General features: G+C 43.1%; 1 protein-coding gene across 2 annotated transcripts in view; it reads left to right on the top strand.

The window, feature by feature from the left end:
• LOC149287120 (zinc finger ZZ-type and EF-hand domain-containing protein 1-like) overlaps positions 1 to 13054 on the top strand; it is a 76756-nt gene that overhangs the window by 20637 nt on the left and 43065 nt on the right. For both annotated transcript variants that reach the window (XM_089493431.1, XM_089493432.1), the window contains exons 10-22: positions 729 to 820; positions 2149 to 2297; positions 3162 to 3273; positions 3775 to 3990; positions 4118 to 4218; positions 6067 to 6236; positions 6382 to 6512; positions 7803 to 7873; positions 8218 to 8332; positions 8848 to 9007; positions 9119 to 9240; positions 9652 to 9774; positions 12206 to 12372. In XM_089493431.1, coding sequence (XP_089349557.1) covers positions 729 to 820; positions 2149 to 2297; positions 3162 to 3273; positions 3775 to 3990; positions 4118 to 4218; positions 6067 to 6236; positions 6382 to 6512; positions 7803 to 7873; positions 8218 to 8332; positions 8848 to 9007; positions 9119 to 9240; positions 9652 to 9774; positions 12206 to 12372 — 1729 coding nt within the window. The remainder of the gene's footprint in view (positions 1 to 728; positions 821 to 2148; positions 2298 to 3161; positions 3274 to 3774; positions 3991 to 4117; positions 4219 to 6066; positions 6237 to 6381; positions 6513 to 7802; positions 7874 to 8217; positions 8333 to 8847; positions 9008 to 9118; positions 9241 to 9651; positions 9775 to 12205; positions 12373 to 13054) is intronic.

Raw genomic sequence — 13054 nt, 5'->3', positions numbered from 1 at the left:
TAATACTTTATTATCGTATATACTCGACTATAAGTCAACCTCATGTATAAGTCGAGGGCATGTTTTGGGGCCAAAGTTATGGATTTTGCTATGACCCGTGGATAAAACTTAGGGGCATACAGCAAAGGATCTAAAGCAGTGGTCCCCAAATGGTGCTCTTTAAGGGGTTTTGGACTTCAGCTCCCAGAATCCCAGACTATTGGCCAACATGGCTGTGGCTTTTGGGAACTGAGGTCCAAAATCTATCAAAAGACACCGTTTGGGGACCACTGATCGAAAGGATGAAGCAAAGTAAAACAGTGTCAAAGAACTTACAAAATTCCAGCAGACATAACTCTTTGTGCTTAGTCTTAAGGATGACAGAATACAGAGGGTCAATGCTTCCAGGACAGATTATAGTCTTGCTTTTCACCAGCGGAAATTTTAAATAACACCATTTTAAATAACAGTTAAGATGCAGTACTTACATTGACCCATGGATAAATCGACTTAGTTTTTTGGGTCAATTTTTTAACCTCAATTTCTAGACTTACACATGAGTATATACAGTAAATGGACTTCCTTTCCCAATTTGATATTTATGATGGTTTTCTCTTGAGAGCTGTGCAGAATATGGAGATGACCCTTGTCTTGATTCGACCAGATTCAAGCTGGTGTCTTGTTGATGTTGCAGTTTTTCTGAACGTTCTTGATGAATTAATGAGTCTTGTGTTTTTCCCCCCCAAAAGGCTTTCTTACAGAAACTGGGAAGAGACGAGCCAGTGTCATTCTCTCCAGTGGAACTGACATGGCTTTGCAGGTCACACAAATCAGAATAAAGGTAGGGATGAACCTATTAAACCTTCTTGTAATGGTGAATTGCTTTGTGTAGGTGGTTTGCATTTCGAGAGAGAAATAACTGTGTATTTATTTGATTTGGGTGGGAACGTTGGCTATCTAACCTGGCCCTTGTGGACTCCAAGGACCAGCCCCACATTAAAAATGAGACATACTGCTTACTTGTATAACTCACCTTCAGTTTTGTTCAAATGGTGAAACTGCATTTCAGGGGGGCAGAATCAGATATAGGTTTAGTCTAAGTTGGGATTGACACTTTAGATAGGTCTTGGGGTCAGTCCCCCCATAGTCCAAAATATGGTTAAGCACACGGGGTCTTCAAGCTTTTGAAAGCCTACCTTGACTTTAAAAGATCTTGCTCTTTCACAAGCAAGTTTTGTGAGAAGTGCCGTTCCCGGAGAGGTGCAAGAGTATGAGCCTTCTTTCAACCAAGCAGAAATGCAGTGTTTTTATGCTGAAATTGGTACAAGCTCTAGGGCAGCAATTCTCAGCCTGTGGGTCACAACCCCTTTGGGAGTCGAATGACCCTTTCACAAGCTTGCCTAAGACCATTGGAAAACCCATATTTTCAATGGTCTTAGGAACCGAGACACCGCAATGTTATGGTTGGGGGTCACCACAACATGAGGAGTTGTATTAAAGGGTCGCGGCATTAGGAAGGTTGAGAACCACTGCTCTAGGGGCTATAAAAATGGGCAGAGGACCACATGTGACCAATGGCCTACCTCTTGTCCTTCTCTGTTCCAAACTTTTGCATCCTGGAAGAAGTGGATGGAACATTGCAGGGATCTAGCAATCTGTATAATAGGCAAATATTCACTCCCAGAGGCTTCTAGGAGTGGCAGTTCACACTTTTTTGGATAGACAGTGGGATATTGTCTTGAGTTCAATCCCAGCCAGGGGCTCAAGATTGACTCAACCTGGTGGCATCCTTTCGAGGTTGCTAAAATGAGTACCCAGCTTGTTGGGGGCAATTGGCTTACACATTTTAAACCGCTTAGGGAGTGCTTAAGAGCACTTATAAACGGCATAGAAATGTAATTGCTGTTGCTGTTGCTATGTTCAAGGTGTCTGAAGGTGTTGGTGGATGCAGAAACAACCTGGAGGATCACAAGTGGCCCTTGGTCCAGCGTTTGCCAATCACCTCTTTCCAGACCCTGGATTCACTTTGTTTTCCTCCTCCTAGTTTGTGGCTGATTACTAGCCGCCCTGATTGCCTTTTGAAAGAGAGGCGGGGTAAAAATAAAGCGTATTATTATCATTGTCATTATTGTTATTATTATTATTATTACGGCTCCATTCTTCTCCTAGGTACGGAGAGGAGCCATTGGGGCCCGGTGTGGTTTGGTATTTGCTTACAACTGTTCTTCGGAGAAGTTTCACGCGGAGGAGCATTTCAAAAGATTTGAGAGTTACGACAAATGGAAGCTAGAGGATTTCCGGCAGTTTGTGAAAACAAGGTAAATGGAAGCAGGGATGGGGGGGGGTACCTTTTCCATACACCAAACATCCAAAGCAGCCTTTAACAAGGTCCAAGTCCTGTTAGTTTTCCTAGCTCAGTGTTGCCTTTGCAGGATGTCAGCAGCTCTCCAAAAGCAGAGGGAGACTTGAGGGAGAATTTGCCCATTGCTTTCTGCTCAAACCCTTCCATCGTAGATACCAGTAATTGAACCTGGGGCTTTGAGCATCTGGTTTAACACTGAGTTGATGCTTTTATTTGACATTGAAAATAAAAGCACAGTAACTTTGGTTCGCAGAAAGGTCCAGAAAATGAAAAAAACCCTAGAAGATCAGTATACCGAGTCTTCTGTTCTAAAGTAGTGTCTGGCTTAACTGAAGATACCTTGTAATGACAGTGTGCTAACAATTCTTGTAACATTACGTAAGTCACACCACAAGACATAATTCCTGTTTTAGAAATGAACTTTGCGTCCATGTGTTTTGGTTTTAGCTTCAGCCTCAGCTCTTCCATCCATGTGAACTGATTTCAAGTTTATCCTCGAGCATCTTGCTAAGTTGACCCTTTCCAGAGTTTGAGCATCCCTTTGCCTGTCCCCTTTCACATTGTGAAAACGTACTCTGCTTATTCAGGAACCCCTCCTTTGGTTCTTTTAAACTTTCCTTTACAAAGAGGCATTTGGATAAACTTGTTCTAGAACGAGAAAGCCCTTGTCATGTTCAGATTCATACCAATGGAGTCCAGTTATTGCATGGCATGTTATGCTGTCAAAATGAGCAAGGTCTCGACAGGCTTTAGGGTTGTTTCACTTCAGATGGCAAGCGCAAGCCTTGTGGATCCTTTCTTTTTTGGGTTACATTTTCAGGAGTGGCACTTCACACGATGAGCTGGGAGAGGAAGATCCAGTTGGCTGGTTTGAAATGGAGGAGGAGTGGGACGAAGTGGAAGTGAAAATGCAGCAGTGCAGAATTGCCAAGGTACAATTTCAACCCTATTTACACAGATTTGTGTGAGTAAAGTCATACCTTGCAGTATAACCAGGTATCTGCAACACCTTTTTTGAACTCGATAGCTAATTCAGGGGAAAAAACACACAACCAAACAAAAGCAGGCATTGCTTCAAAATGGTGGACATAGGCATTCCTGCAAACGTTGTGTTAGAGGCTCTCTTCTTAAGAGTCATTCTGACTGCAAAAATAGCCCTTGCCTCTTTAAGTTTTTACAAGGACCTCTATTAAAACCTGGAACCTTACAATTGAAAAAAACAACTTCTTTCTTGTGAAAAGGTAACGTGTTAGCATTTGTCATTCTTAACAAAAAGATTAATACTTTTGTTTAGTGACATACTTCTACCTAAGCCGTTGTTTTATGGACAGTCTTGTTTCCAACCTCAGTGAGACGCTGCATCGCTGCCAGGCTTTGCCCTTTATTTTAAGGATCTTAATTTGGGTGCGTGATGTCCGTTTGCTTCCGTCTAGTACTTGATGGTGAAGTTCTTGTGCACGAGGCAAGACAAAGCTGAGAGGCTCGGGGTGCAAGGCTTGGCTGTTTTCGGGTACCTCCGTCCCGCGTCATCCGAACCCAATAGGAGCAAGAGCTGCATGGAGTGTGACAAGGCAGAAGGTGACACTGTTTGTGGGATGACTCTTCTCCTGAAGACCCTGTCCTTCATCCAGCAGCTGGCACAAGATATGGTGAGGTTTCCTTTCCGCTCTGGAGTCTTTTCTGTTTAAACTCTAGATTTTTTTTTTGGTTAACTGTTCCTCATTCTTTGACTGGGATTGTTTTGCAACATTCCCCCCCCCCCCCCCCCATCTCTAGGTTCAGAAGAAAGAAAGTGGTCTACGATACAGATCATACCTGGACTTTTCAGGCCTGGATTTAAAGCTGTTTTGGAATTTCTATAGTAAACTTCATGAAAAGTAAGTTTCCTTTGGTTATGTTAAACCTCTAGCATCAGCCAGTATATTGATTTAGCACATATTAATATAAATCCAGTACAGTGGAACCTTGTTTTATGTGAGGGATCCATTCCAGACACACACATCCATGCAAAACAAATTCTGCGCATGCTCAAGCCCCATTTAAATCAATGGTCTGTGCTCTTGTGTGCAGTGTGTCAGACGCTTTGATTGTTATTATAGTAGAAAAGCGGGATACAAATAAAAGTTTTATTTTTACGTGTTTATTAGAAGTCTTCCATGCTTGCCAGGTGTAGGGATGATAGGCTGCAGTTTGTGGGGAAAGAGAGACTTCTGCCTCTGATATGATTCTTTAAACTAAAAAGATTTCCTTTGCGGTAAGAATTTATGTACAGACCTGCAACTTCAACCTGATAAGAGAAGGAAACCTTACTAGTCACTGATGAGAGAAGTCTGTCCCAAAGTGCCTTTCTCTGTAGGAATTTCTGCACCTGTAGTTTTAGAACAAGCACATCTTTCTGCAGGGATTCACCTAAAGCAGTGATGGCGAACCTATGGCACGCGTGCCAGAGGTGGCACTCAGAGCCCTCTCTGTGGGCACATGTGCCATCGTCCCAGCACAGAGTTTGTTACTAGAAAGCCCAGGGGACATGGCACTTTGCAATAAATAAGTGAGGTCTGGGTTGCAGTTTGGGCACTCGGTCTGTAAAAGGTTCACCATCACTGACCTAAAGCCATTGTATTCATAATGTCTGTATGTCTCTCCACTGTGTGTTCACTTGCTCTGCTTTGTGTTGATTTAAGGTCTATTTATTATTATTAAAATTAAATTTATAAAGCGCTGTAAGATTTGCATATTTATTAATAATATTTATTCATTGCTAATAAATGCACAACGCGTACTGTTCCTATTTAGTTTTCTTTCTTTGGTCTTTTGGTGGGCACCTAGCAGCAATGTCCAAACTCTGGCCCTCCAGTTGTTTTGGACTTCAGCTCCCAGAAGCCTCAGCCACCTTCAGCAATGGTTTGGGATTCTGGGAGCTGAAGTCCAAAACACCTGGAGGGCCAGAGTTTGGACATCACTGCCTTAGAGTTAGACCTTACTCTGTTTTCGAGGCATTTGTTGAAACCTATAAACAGGACCTGGAGTTAATTCCTCTCTCCCACGCTGTTGCGTCCAGTTGAAGGTGGCAATAAAACTCGTAGTAAAAGAAGAGCTGGCAAGGATGTGCAAGGAAGCTGGGGCTAATAAGGGTGGGCAACTGTGCCATTGTTCCTTTATGCCCTCATGGTGTGCCCCAATTGACACATCACTTCTGGCCACCTTTTTGACCAGTTTTTGGCCGATTTTATTTTTTCTTTGGCATTGTTTTGGGGAAGATTTGGAGGCCTTTGGGTATTAGGAGCTTTAAGGATTCCAAACTGTTCTCTCTTTGTGAAGTCGAAGGCTTTCATGGCTGGCATCCATAATTTTTTGTGGGTTTTTTGGGCTATGTGGCCATGTTCTAGAAGAGTTTATTCCTGATGTTTCACCAGCATCTATGGCTGGCATCTTCAGAGAATGCTGCCATGGGAGAGAGTGGGGTATATTTATACTGTGTGAGTCTGGGTTGGGAGGAGTATTTATATACCCTCCTCTCATCCATGCCAGCGTTCTCTGAAGATGCCAGCCACAGATGCTGGTGAAATGTCAGGAATAAAGTCTTCTAGAACATGGCCACATAACCCGAAAAACCCACAAAAAATTATGTTCTCAGTTACCTTTCTTTTGAAACCTGTCTCTGAAAATGGATGCTCTTGACCCGCTAGCACCCACCTCTCCAGCAGTTTTGTGTTCCTTACCCGCAGCCCACGGGAAGAGTGCATCGATGCCCAAACCATGTTGCTTCGGCTTCTCCAGAGCTGCTTCTCGGTGCTCACGTCGGAGAGCAAAGCCACCAAGTCTCAGGAGACTGCTCAGAGCAAAGCGCCCAACGGTGGCGAAGCGGCCGAGGAACTTTACAGACATCTATGCGAAGGTGATCCCCTTTCCCCTGAACAAAAGCCTCCTTTCCCACGTAACCTGGAGCTGCATGCAGGAGCTTAAAAACACAGAACAGCAAATGGGGTCCTGGTTATTCTTTGTTAAGCATGCAATTTGCTTTGTCTTTTCTCACTTAACAGTTGTGAACAGTGACAGTGAGTCCACACCACTCAGGACCTTGAAGCAGGTAGTGAAGGACACCTTACTCAATGGAGCAGCTGTCTTCTTCTCCCACAGACACATCAGGCGGGAGCAGCTTTTTGCAATGTTGGTATGTTGCAGAGCTGGAAATTATCATTAAGACTCTTGGTTTATACTTTTTCTCTCTCTCCAGAAGTCAAGCATCTCAAGAATCTGTAACTTGAAAAGGTGTATTTTAGAATAGTCATACTGATATATCTGCTTTTTAGCCTGTGTTCTTCAGAGACATGCATCTCATGGCCCTCCTCTTTCTACCCACTTACCGTAATAATATAACTATATATATTTTTATACCTATTAACTACATTTTTATCCAGCCCTTACTCTAAGAATCTTAATACATAGTCCTCCTCCTTTTTTTTTTAGATGCCAAGTTATACCGTGAGATAAGCTTGGCTAGCTGTGATTGGAGTAAGGTCATTTGGTGAACTTTGTGGCTGTTCAGAGTTCAGATTCAGCTCTGTTCAGGTTAAGTCCAGCATTCTAACAACTTTATGGCACTGCATGCCTAGACTGCATCGTGCCATAAACTTTCTATCATACTTATTTGTAATAATTAACCCTAAACCAAGCAAATAGGACACTTTCATCCCCAAGAGTCACATTTTGTTGCACAGTTCAGACAGAGCCAGACCTTTAGAGTGGCTTGGTTTTCAGATCTAAGCATGAATGAACTTGATTGAATGCTTGGTAGTGTCTCTGCCTTGGGTTCTTCTTTATCACTAAACAAGGCTCTGTCTGGGCCTTTCCTCTGTGGTGTTAGTCCAGGATTACCAAATTATTAAAGTGACTAAGGCCTGTTCCAGACTGCCAAAATAAAGCTGCTTCGGGTCTCTTTGGAGGTATGCTGTTTAAATGATGCATGGGTCCTAAGAGTCCGGAGGTTGCGCCAAAGCCACACTCCATTCCTAAGCACTGGAGGAAGCTTTGGTGCAGCTTCTGGATTCTTAGGATGCATGCATCATTTAAACAGCATACCTCCAAAGAGACTCGAAGCAGCTTTATTTTGGCAGTCTGTAACAGGCCTGAGAAAGAAAAAAAACTCTACTAAGAAATATGCATGCAGATCCAGAACACAGGAGTGAGAAAAATACTTCTCCTTTCTATTAAAATAGAACCTTTCTATAAAAAACAGAACAAACATATCCGGAGTGGTGTAGTTGCAACCTGTTGTGGTCTGATCCTGGTTGGACTGAATGAGGCCTAAACCCTCTGGGATTCCAGCTTTGGCCAAACTGTGTACACAGTTGTAATTTTTAGTGCTTGAAGAATTGGGTACTTCTGCTAGTGTGTCCTGTTACAAAAATGCATGTAATATATATATTTTTTCTATTTAAAATGAGTCTTCCCTGTTTTTTAGAAGAACATTACAGAACAGGAGCACAAGCCATCTGTCCAACTCACGTTCAGATCCCTGTGTGCATATTTCAGGTAAACGATTTCCTTGTGTTATTGCATGGTTGTTTTAGGTTTTTCTTCCTTTCATAAACTCTGTCTCTTTCTTCTGGCTCAGTGCAGCGGTTCATTGAATTTGGCGTTTCGGGCAAGAAGAGCACGAAGCCTATTCCAATGAAGTTGTTTGATAGATTTTTGTGGGTTTTTCGGGCACTGCGGCCATGTTCTGGAAGAGTTTATTCCTGACGTTTTGCCGGCATCTGCGGCTGGCATCTTCAAAGCTGTTGTTTGGCTTCTTTGCCTTTGGGTAGTTGTGTTGGATAATTTGAGAGCAAAACTGTCTGAATGAAATACCAGTGAAGTGTCTTTTCTTTTGTCAGTGATCAAGATCCAGGGGGGCTTCTGTTATTACCAGAGAAAGGAACTACTACAGAAATTGATGTTGATCAAGTGCTAGCGGTGATGGAGACACTCCTGATGGTGATGTCGAGAGAGGTTGTAATTCTTGATAGTTTTAATATATATATATTTATTATTTCTTCATGTAGAATTGGTGCACTCTGTTCTGCTACTCGTGTTCCTGGTCAAATGTTCCATTATAGACTGCAAAGCCTTGGCCTCAAAGGTTTAAAGGTTATAAATTCCAAAATTCAAAGAATAACAGTGTGACATGAACCCCCATTCTGCTGGAAGGCTGTATTGCTTCAGTTCAGGGTGGGCAACGGTGGTAAGCCCAATTCTACCACTATGCTTCTCCCAGGCAGCCCTTACTGGCTGAGGATTTGGATTGGAAGCCACTTCTAGCTTCTAGTATATCTGGGTTTTGTTATATGTGTGTTATAAGGGATTGTTGAGGGATGGAAAGTGGGACTCAACAGTAAGGGAGTGGTCTGGGTTTTGCAGAAAACTGGATGTGGGGCTGCTACAACTATGCTCCAGTTGCGTGAAGCCAACTATCTATCCCCCTTTTCTGATGGCTTCGAACTCTTTAATTTCTTTTTTCTTTCCAGTGTGAAATGTTGATGACTGGGGTTGCCCAGCAAGATACCGGTCCTGTGCTCTCCTCCCTATTCTGGTCTGTCCAGGGCAGCCTTCTTTCTTGGTGCTACTTGCAACTGAAGGGCAGGGATTTGGCATCCAAGAACCTGGCCACAGACGTCTTGACAAAATGTAAGTACTCAGCAAAATGACCGAAGCTAGAGGAATTTCCTGATAGGATCTGAACGTCTTAAAAGCTCCCGTATAGCCCTCATTCACTTAGTTGTATTTTGTTCCATCCAGATGTGCAACAGTTCCTTTTGAGCGTCAAGACCATTTTAGAGTCGCTCCTCTCCCGACACAGTGGGGAAAGCATTGTGGAAAAACTGAGCAACTCCGTCTTCTCTATGGTGGCTCGCCAACTGGTGAGTAGGCTCATGAGAGTCCCTTGAGCATTGACTCTTTCCTGTTTAAGTTCATATAATTCGCTCAGTGTCCTACGTTGGGGTGTTGTGACATTGCCGGCATGCTCCCATTGGTCAACAGAGTCCTTGGCTCCCATCATAGAATCATAGAGTTGGAAGAGACCGCAAGGTCTATATGGCTCTATATGGCTGGGAGGGTGCAACCTGGGTGTCTGCAGACTCATATGGACGTCTGAAGCCTCCTTTCCAGGTCTCCATCAGCTGCCATCTCCTCAGGGCCACTTCTTGAGGGTGTTGGGAGGACAAGTTGACCCTTGACTCTCGTTCCTCCATAGTGGTGTGGGATAGTGGTGGTTAATGTGATTTTTCCTCCTTTTGTAATGGTAACAAAATGCTTTGTGTGTTCTCCAGATGACCTTCCTGCAGGACTTCTGCACTTTAGACATCCCACACCGTAACCTCCTGCAGGATGTCAGCATCTTGACCAAGCTACTCAATGATTTGTCAGGGGAATCTGGGGACAGTCCAAATAAGGTAGGCGCCAAAGTCAGAAAGTGAGCAGGCGCATAACTGCATAGCTCTGTGTGTATTTTTAAAACCAGCTGAGTGGTGACTCTGGCATGATGATGATGATGATGATGATGATTATAATATTTACTGTATATACTCATGTATAAGTCTAGAAATTTTAGTCAAAAAATTGATCCAAAAAATCTGAATCGACTTATCCACGGGTCAATGTAAGTACTGTACTTTAGCCCTCATAAAAATAGAAACCATCCCCTGATGAAAAGCAAGAGTTTAGTCTCTCCTGGAAGCACTAAGCCCCCTCTATTCTTTCATCCATCCATCTTTCAGTGGGAACACAAACAGTTAGACCTCCTGCAATTTTGCAAGTTCTTTGGCATTGTTTTCCTTTGTTCACCCTTTAGATCCTTTGTTACATGCCCTTATGTTTGACCCCCGACTTATCCATGGGTTATATCAAAATCTTTAATTTTGGCCCCAAAACATGCCCTCGACTTAGACATGAGATCGACTTATAGTCAAGTATATACGGGTACTGTATTCTCAAAGTGGAGTGCACAATATGACTTACATGCTCCTTTTCTCTTGATGTCACAAATTCAGGTTACTCAGATAGATCCTTTGCCATAGGTAAGAGATACAGATAGAAGGGCCCTAGTGCAATAGTGCTGCTGGCTCCATGGTGGCCCTGAGCTGCTTCTGCACCTGTATGATGTATTGGGACAAAACCATTCAGCTTAGGAACTGCATCTTCAGAGCACCTGTCGCAGCATTTCTGAATCATGGTGATGCTGATAGTCCCGTCCGAAAGCATATGGAGGATCACACGATTTCTGCTCCTGCTTTAAAGAAACTACAGTTGGGACAGAAAGACATCCATGGGAATGTTGATTGGTGCGCAGCCAATGGACAACTCTCACCAGCTGCACCAAAGTAATAATAAATACTCTACATAAATAAATAATTCAAAGTGATGGTCTCTGGACTGGTGCTGGCCTGTAAGCCATTGGTTGCTGGTCTGGAGTGACCTTTCAGGAAAGAGAGAAATAACTGTCACTAGTGGGCCCAAATGTAATATTGGTTCCTGGCACACTAGGGAAAGACATGGTGATCGTCCCATATCAGAAAACCTGAGAAGCATTGAGCTCCACTGACTATTCATTTCTTAAAGTGTTCACATCAGCTAACAGTTCAGGTGTCAACCTCAGATATTGTGTTGATCCATGTGGGCCTGCTTGAGCATTGAAATCATATAGGATGCACTGTTCTGTGGCCCTTTCCCACTATAGTCATGGCTCACAGACATAGAGTTTCCATAGCTTTGGAACATATTCCTGGAGGACATTGGACAGGTTACTTCCAAAACTGATATAAAAACCGAAATATTTTTTATTAATTAAAAAAAAGGGCTCCAGACTAATAATTCCTCTGATATTATGGCGCTTTTTTATTTTTGGCAGATGCCTATTTAAATATGTCAGGTTCTGGTATTTCTGTTCGCTGCGTTCGAGGAAATTTTTTAATACAGAAAAACAGAATACGAATGCAATGACCACAAAAATCGTCATCACCACTTCTGATAAGAAACACAAAATACAAAGGATTCTTATTTTAGTAATGTACTGTCTATACTCGACTATAACTTGACCTCATGTATAAGTGTCGTAGGGCCAAAATTATGGATTTTGCTATGACCCATGGATAAGTTGAAGGTAAAATTTAGGGGCATATGGCAAAGGATCTAAGCCGAGTAAAACAATGTCAAAGAACTTACAAAATTCCAGCAGACATAACCTTTTGTGCTTAGTCTTAAGACTGAGTGGATGAGAGAGTAGAGGGGATTGGTGCTTCCAGGATAGATTATATTCTTGCTTTTCACCAGGGGATGGTTCCTTCTTTTAAATAAGAGTTAAGATACAGTACTTATGTGGATAAGTCAACTCAGGTTTTTTGGGTCAATTTCTTGACCCAAATTTCTAGACTTATACATAAGTATATACAGTAAATACTGTGGTAAAACTTGAGATTTGAAGGCCCAGGTTTGGTGCTACTGGGGATGAGGTGGGGTGAATCATTGTAGACACTTGAATCTGCATTTTAGACTAAGGTCCTATACAGACTGCCAAAATAGAGCTGCTTCAGGTTACTTTGGATGTATGCTGATTAAATTATGCATGCGTCTTAAGAGTCCGGAAGCTGTGCCAAAGCCACGATCCAGTCCTAAGCACTGGAGCGCAGCTTTGGTGTAACCTCCAGACTCTTAGGATGCATGCAACATTTAAACAGCATACCTTCAAAGTGACCCGAAGCAGCTTTATTTTGGCCGTCTGTATAGGGCCTAAGTTTCTAGATGTCTGCGGGACATCTTGTCCGCAGGGCTCTTTCTCGGATGGATTGCAAAACGGGTGGCCAATTCTTTTTCTTTTACTTATACCAGATGGGCCTGGACAGCTGGCAGCAAGAGCAGCCGGTGGTGCTGCGCACGTGGGCTGCCGAATCCCCCCATAACTATGACAACAACTGCCACGACGTCACCGTCTTCCTTTGTCCAGGGGCAACTTACTTTGAGGTGGAATTTGATGAAAGATGCGAAACGGAGAGGAGGTAACTCATGGGGGCATTTCCGTGGGTAGCGTTCGCCTTCCAGTTTTTTGGGCTGCGCTGCTTGAAGGCATTTCGAGAATGCAATAGCTAGCTTGGGTGCACACAGAACTTCTTTGTATAAGAGCACTTCTAGGAAGCTTTGGGGCAAAATGGGGGAAGACTCTTATGCATACTGTTGCCTGCCCTTTTCTTGCTTGCCCTTGGTTTCAACACTGATCCTGCTACCTACTATATATGCTCAACGATAAGTTGATCTTATGTATAAGTCGAGGGCAAGTTTTGGGGCCAAAATCATGGATTTTGTTCGGACCAGTGGATAAGTCGAGGGTAAAACCTAGGGGCACAAAGCAAAGGACAGGATGAAGCAAAACAAAACAGTGTCAAAGAACTTAGAAAATTCCAGCAGACATAACTTTTTGTGCTCACTCTTAAGGCTGGATGGATGAGAGACTAGAGGGGTCAGTGCTTCTAGGACAGATTATATATCTTTATCTTTGCACATGAGAGGATTCTTGGTCCAAAGGAAGCTATGGTTTATAAGAAGGCTTCCCTGTGGCTGTGGCCAAGCAAACTGGCACCACTTTAATCATGGATACTCATCCTATACCCAGAGATAGAATGGAATGCTTGGCTAGGTAACCATGCTTCCCCAGGCCCTACATTGAGAATTGTCATGCAGGTA

Source organism: Sceloporus occidentalis, unplaced genomic scaffold (genome assembly GCF_023333645.1).
Source record: "Sceloporus occidentalis isolate IW3139 unplaced genomic scaffold, rSceOcc1.0.p SCAF_64, whole genome shotgun sequence".
Classification (NCBI taxonomy): Eukaryota; Metazoa; Chordata; class Lepidosauria; order Squamata; family Phrynosomatidae; genus Sceloporus; species Sceloporus occidentalis.
The sequence above is the reverse complement of the archived record's forward strand: the minus strand, read 5'-3'. Positions and strand labels throughout refer to the sequence as shown.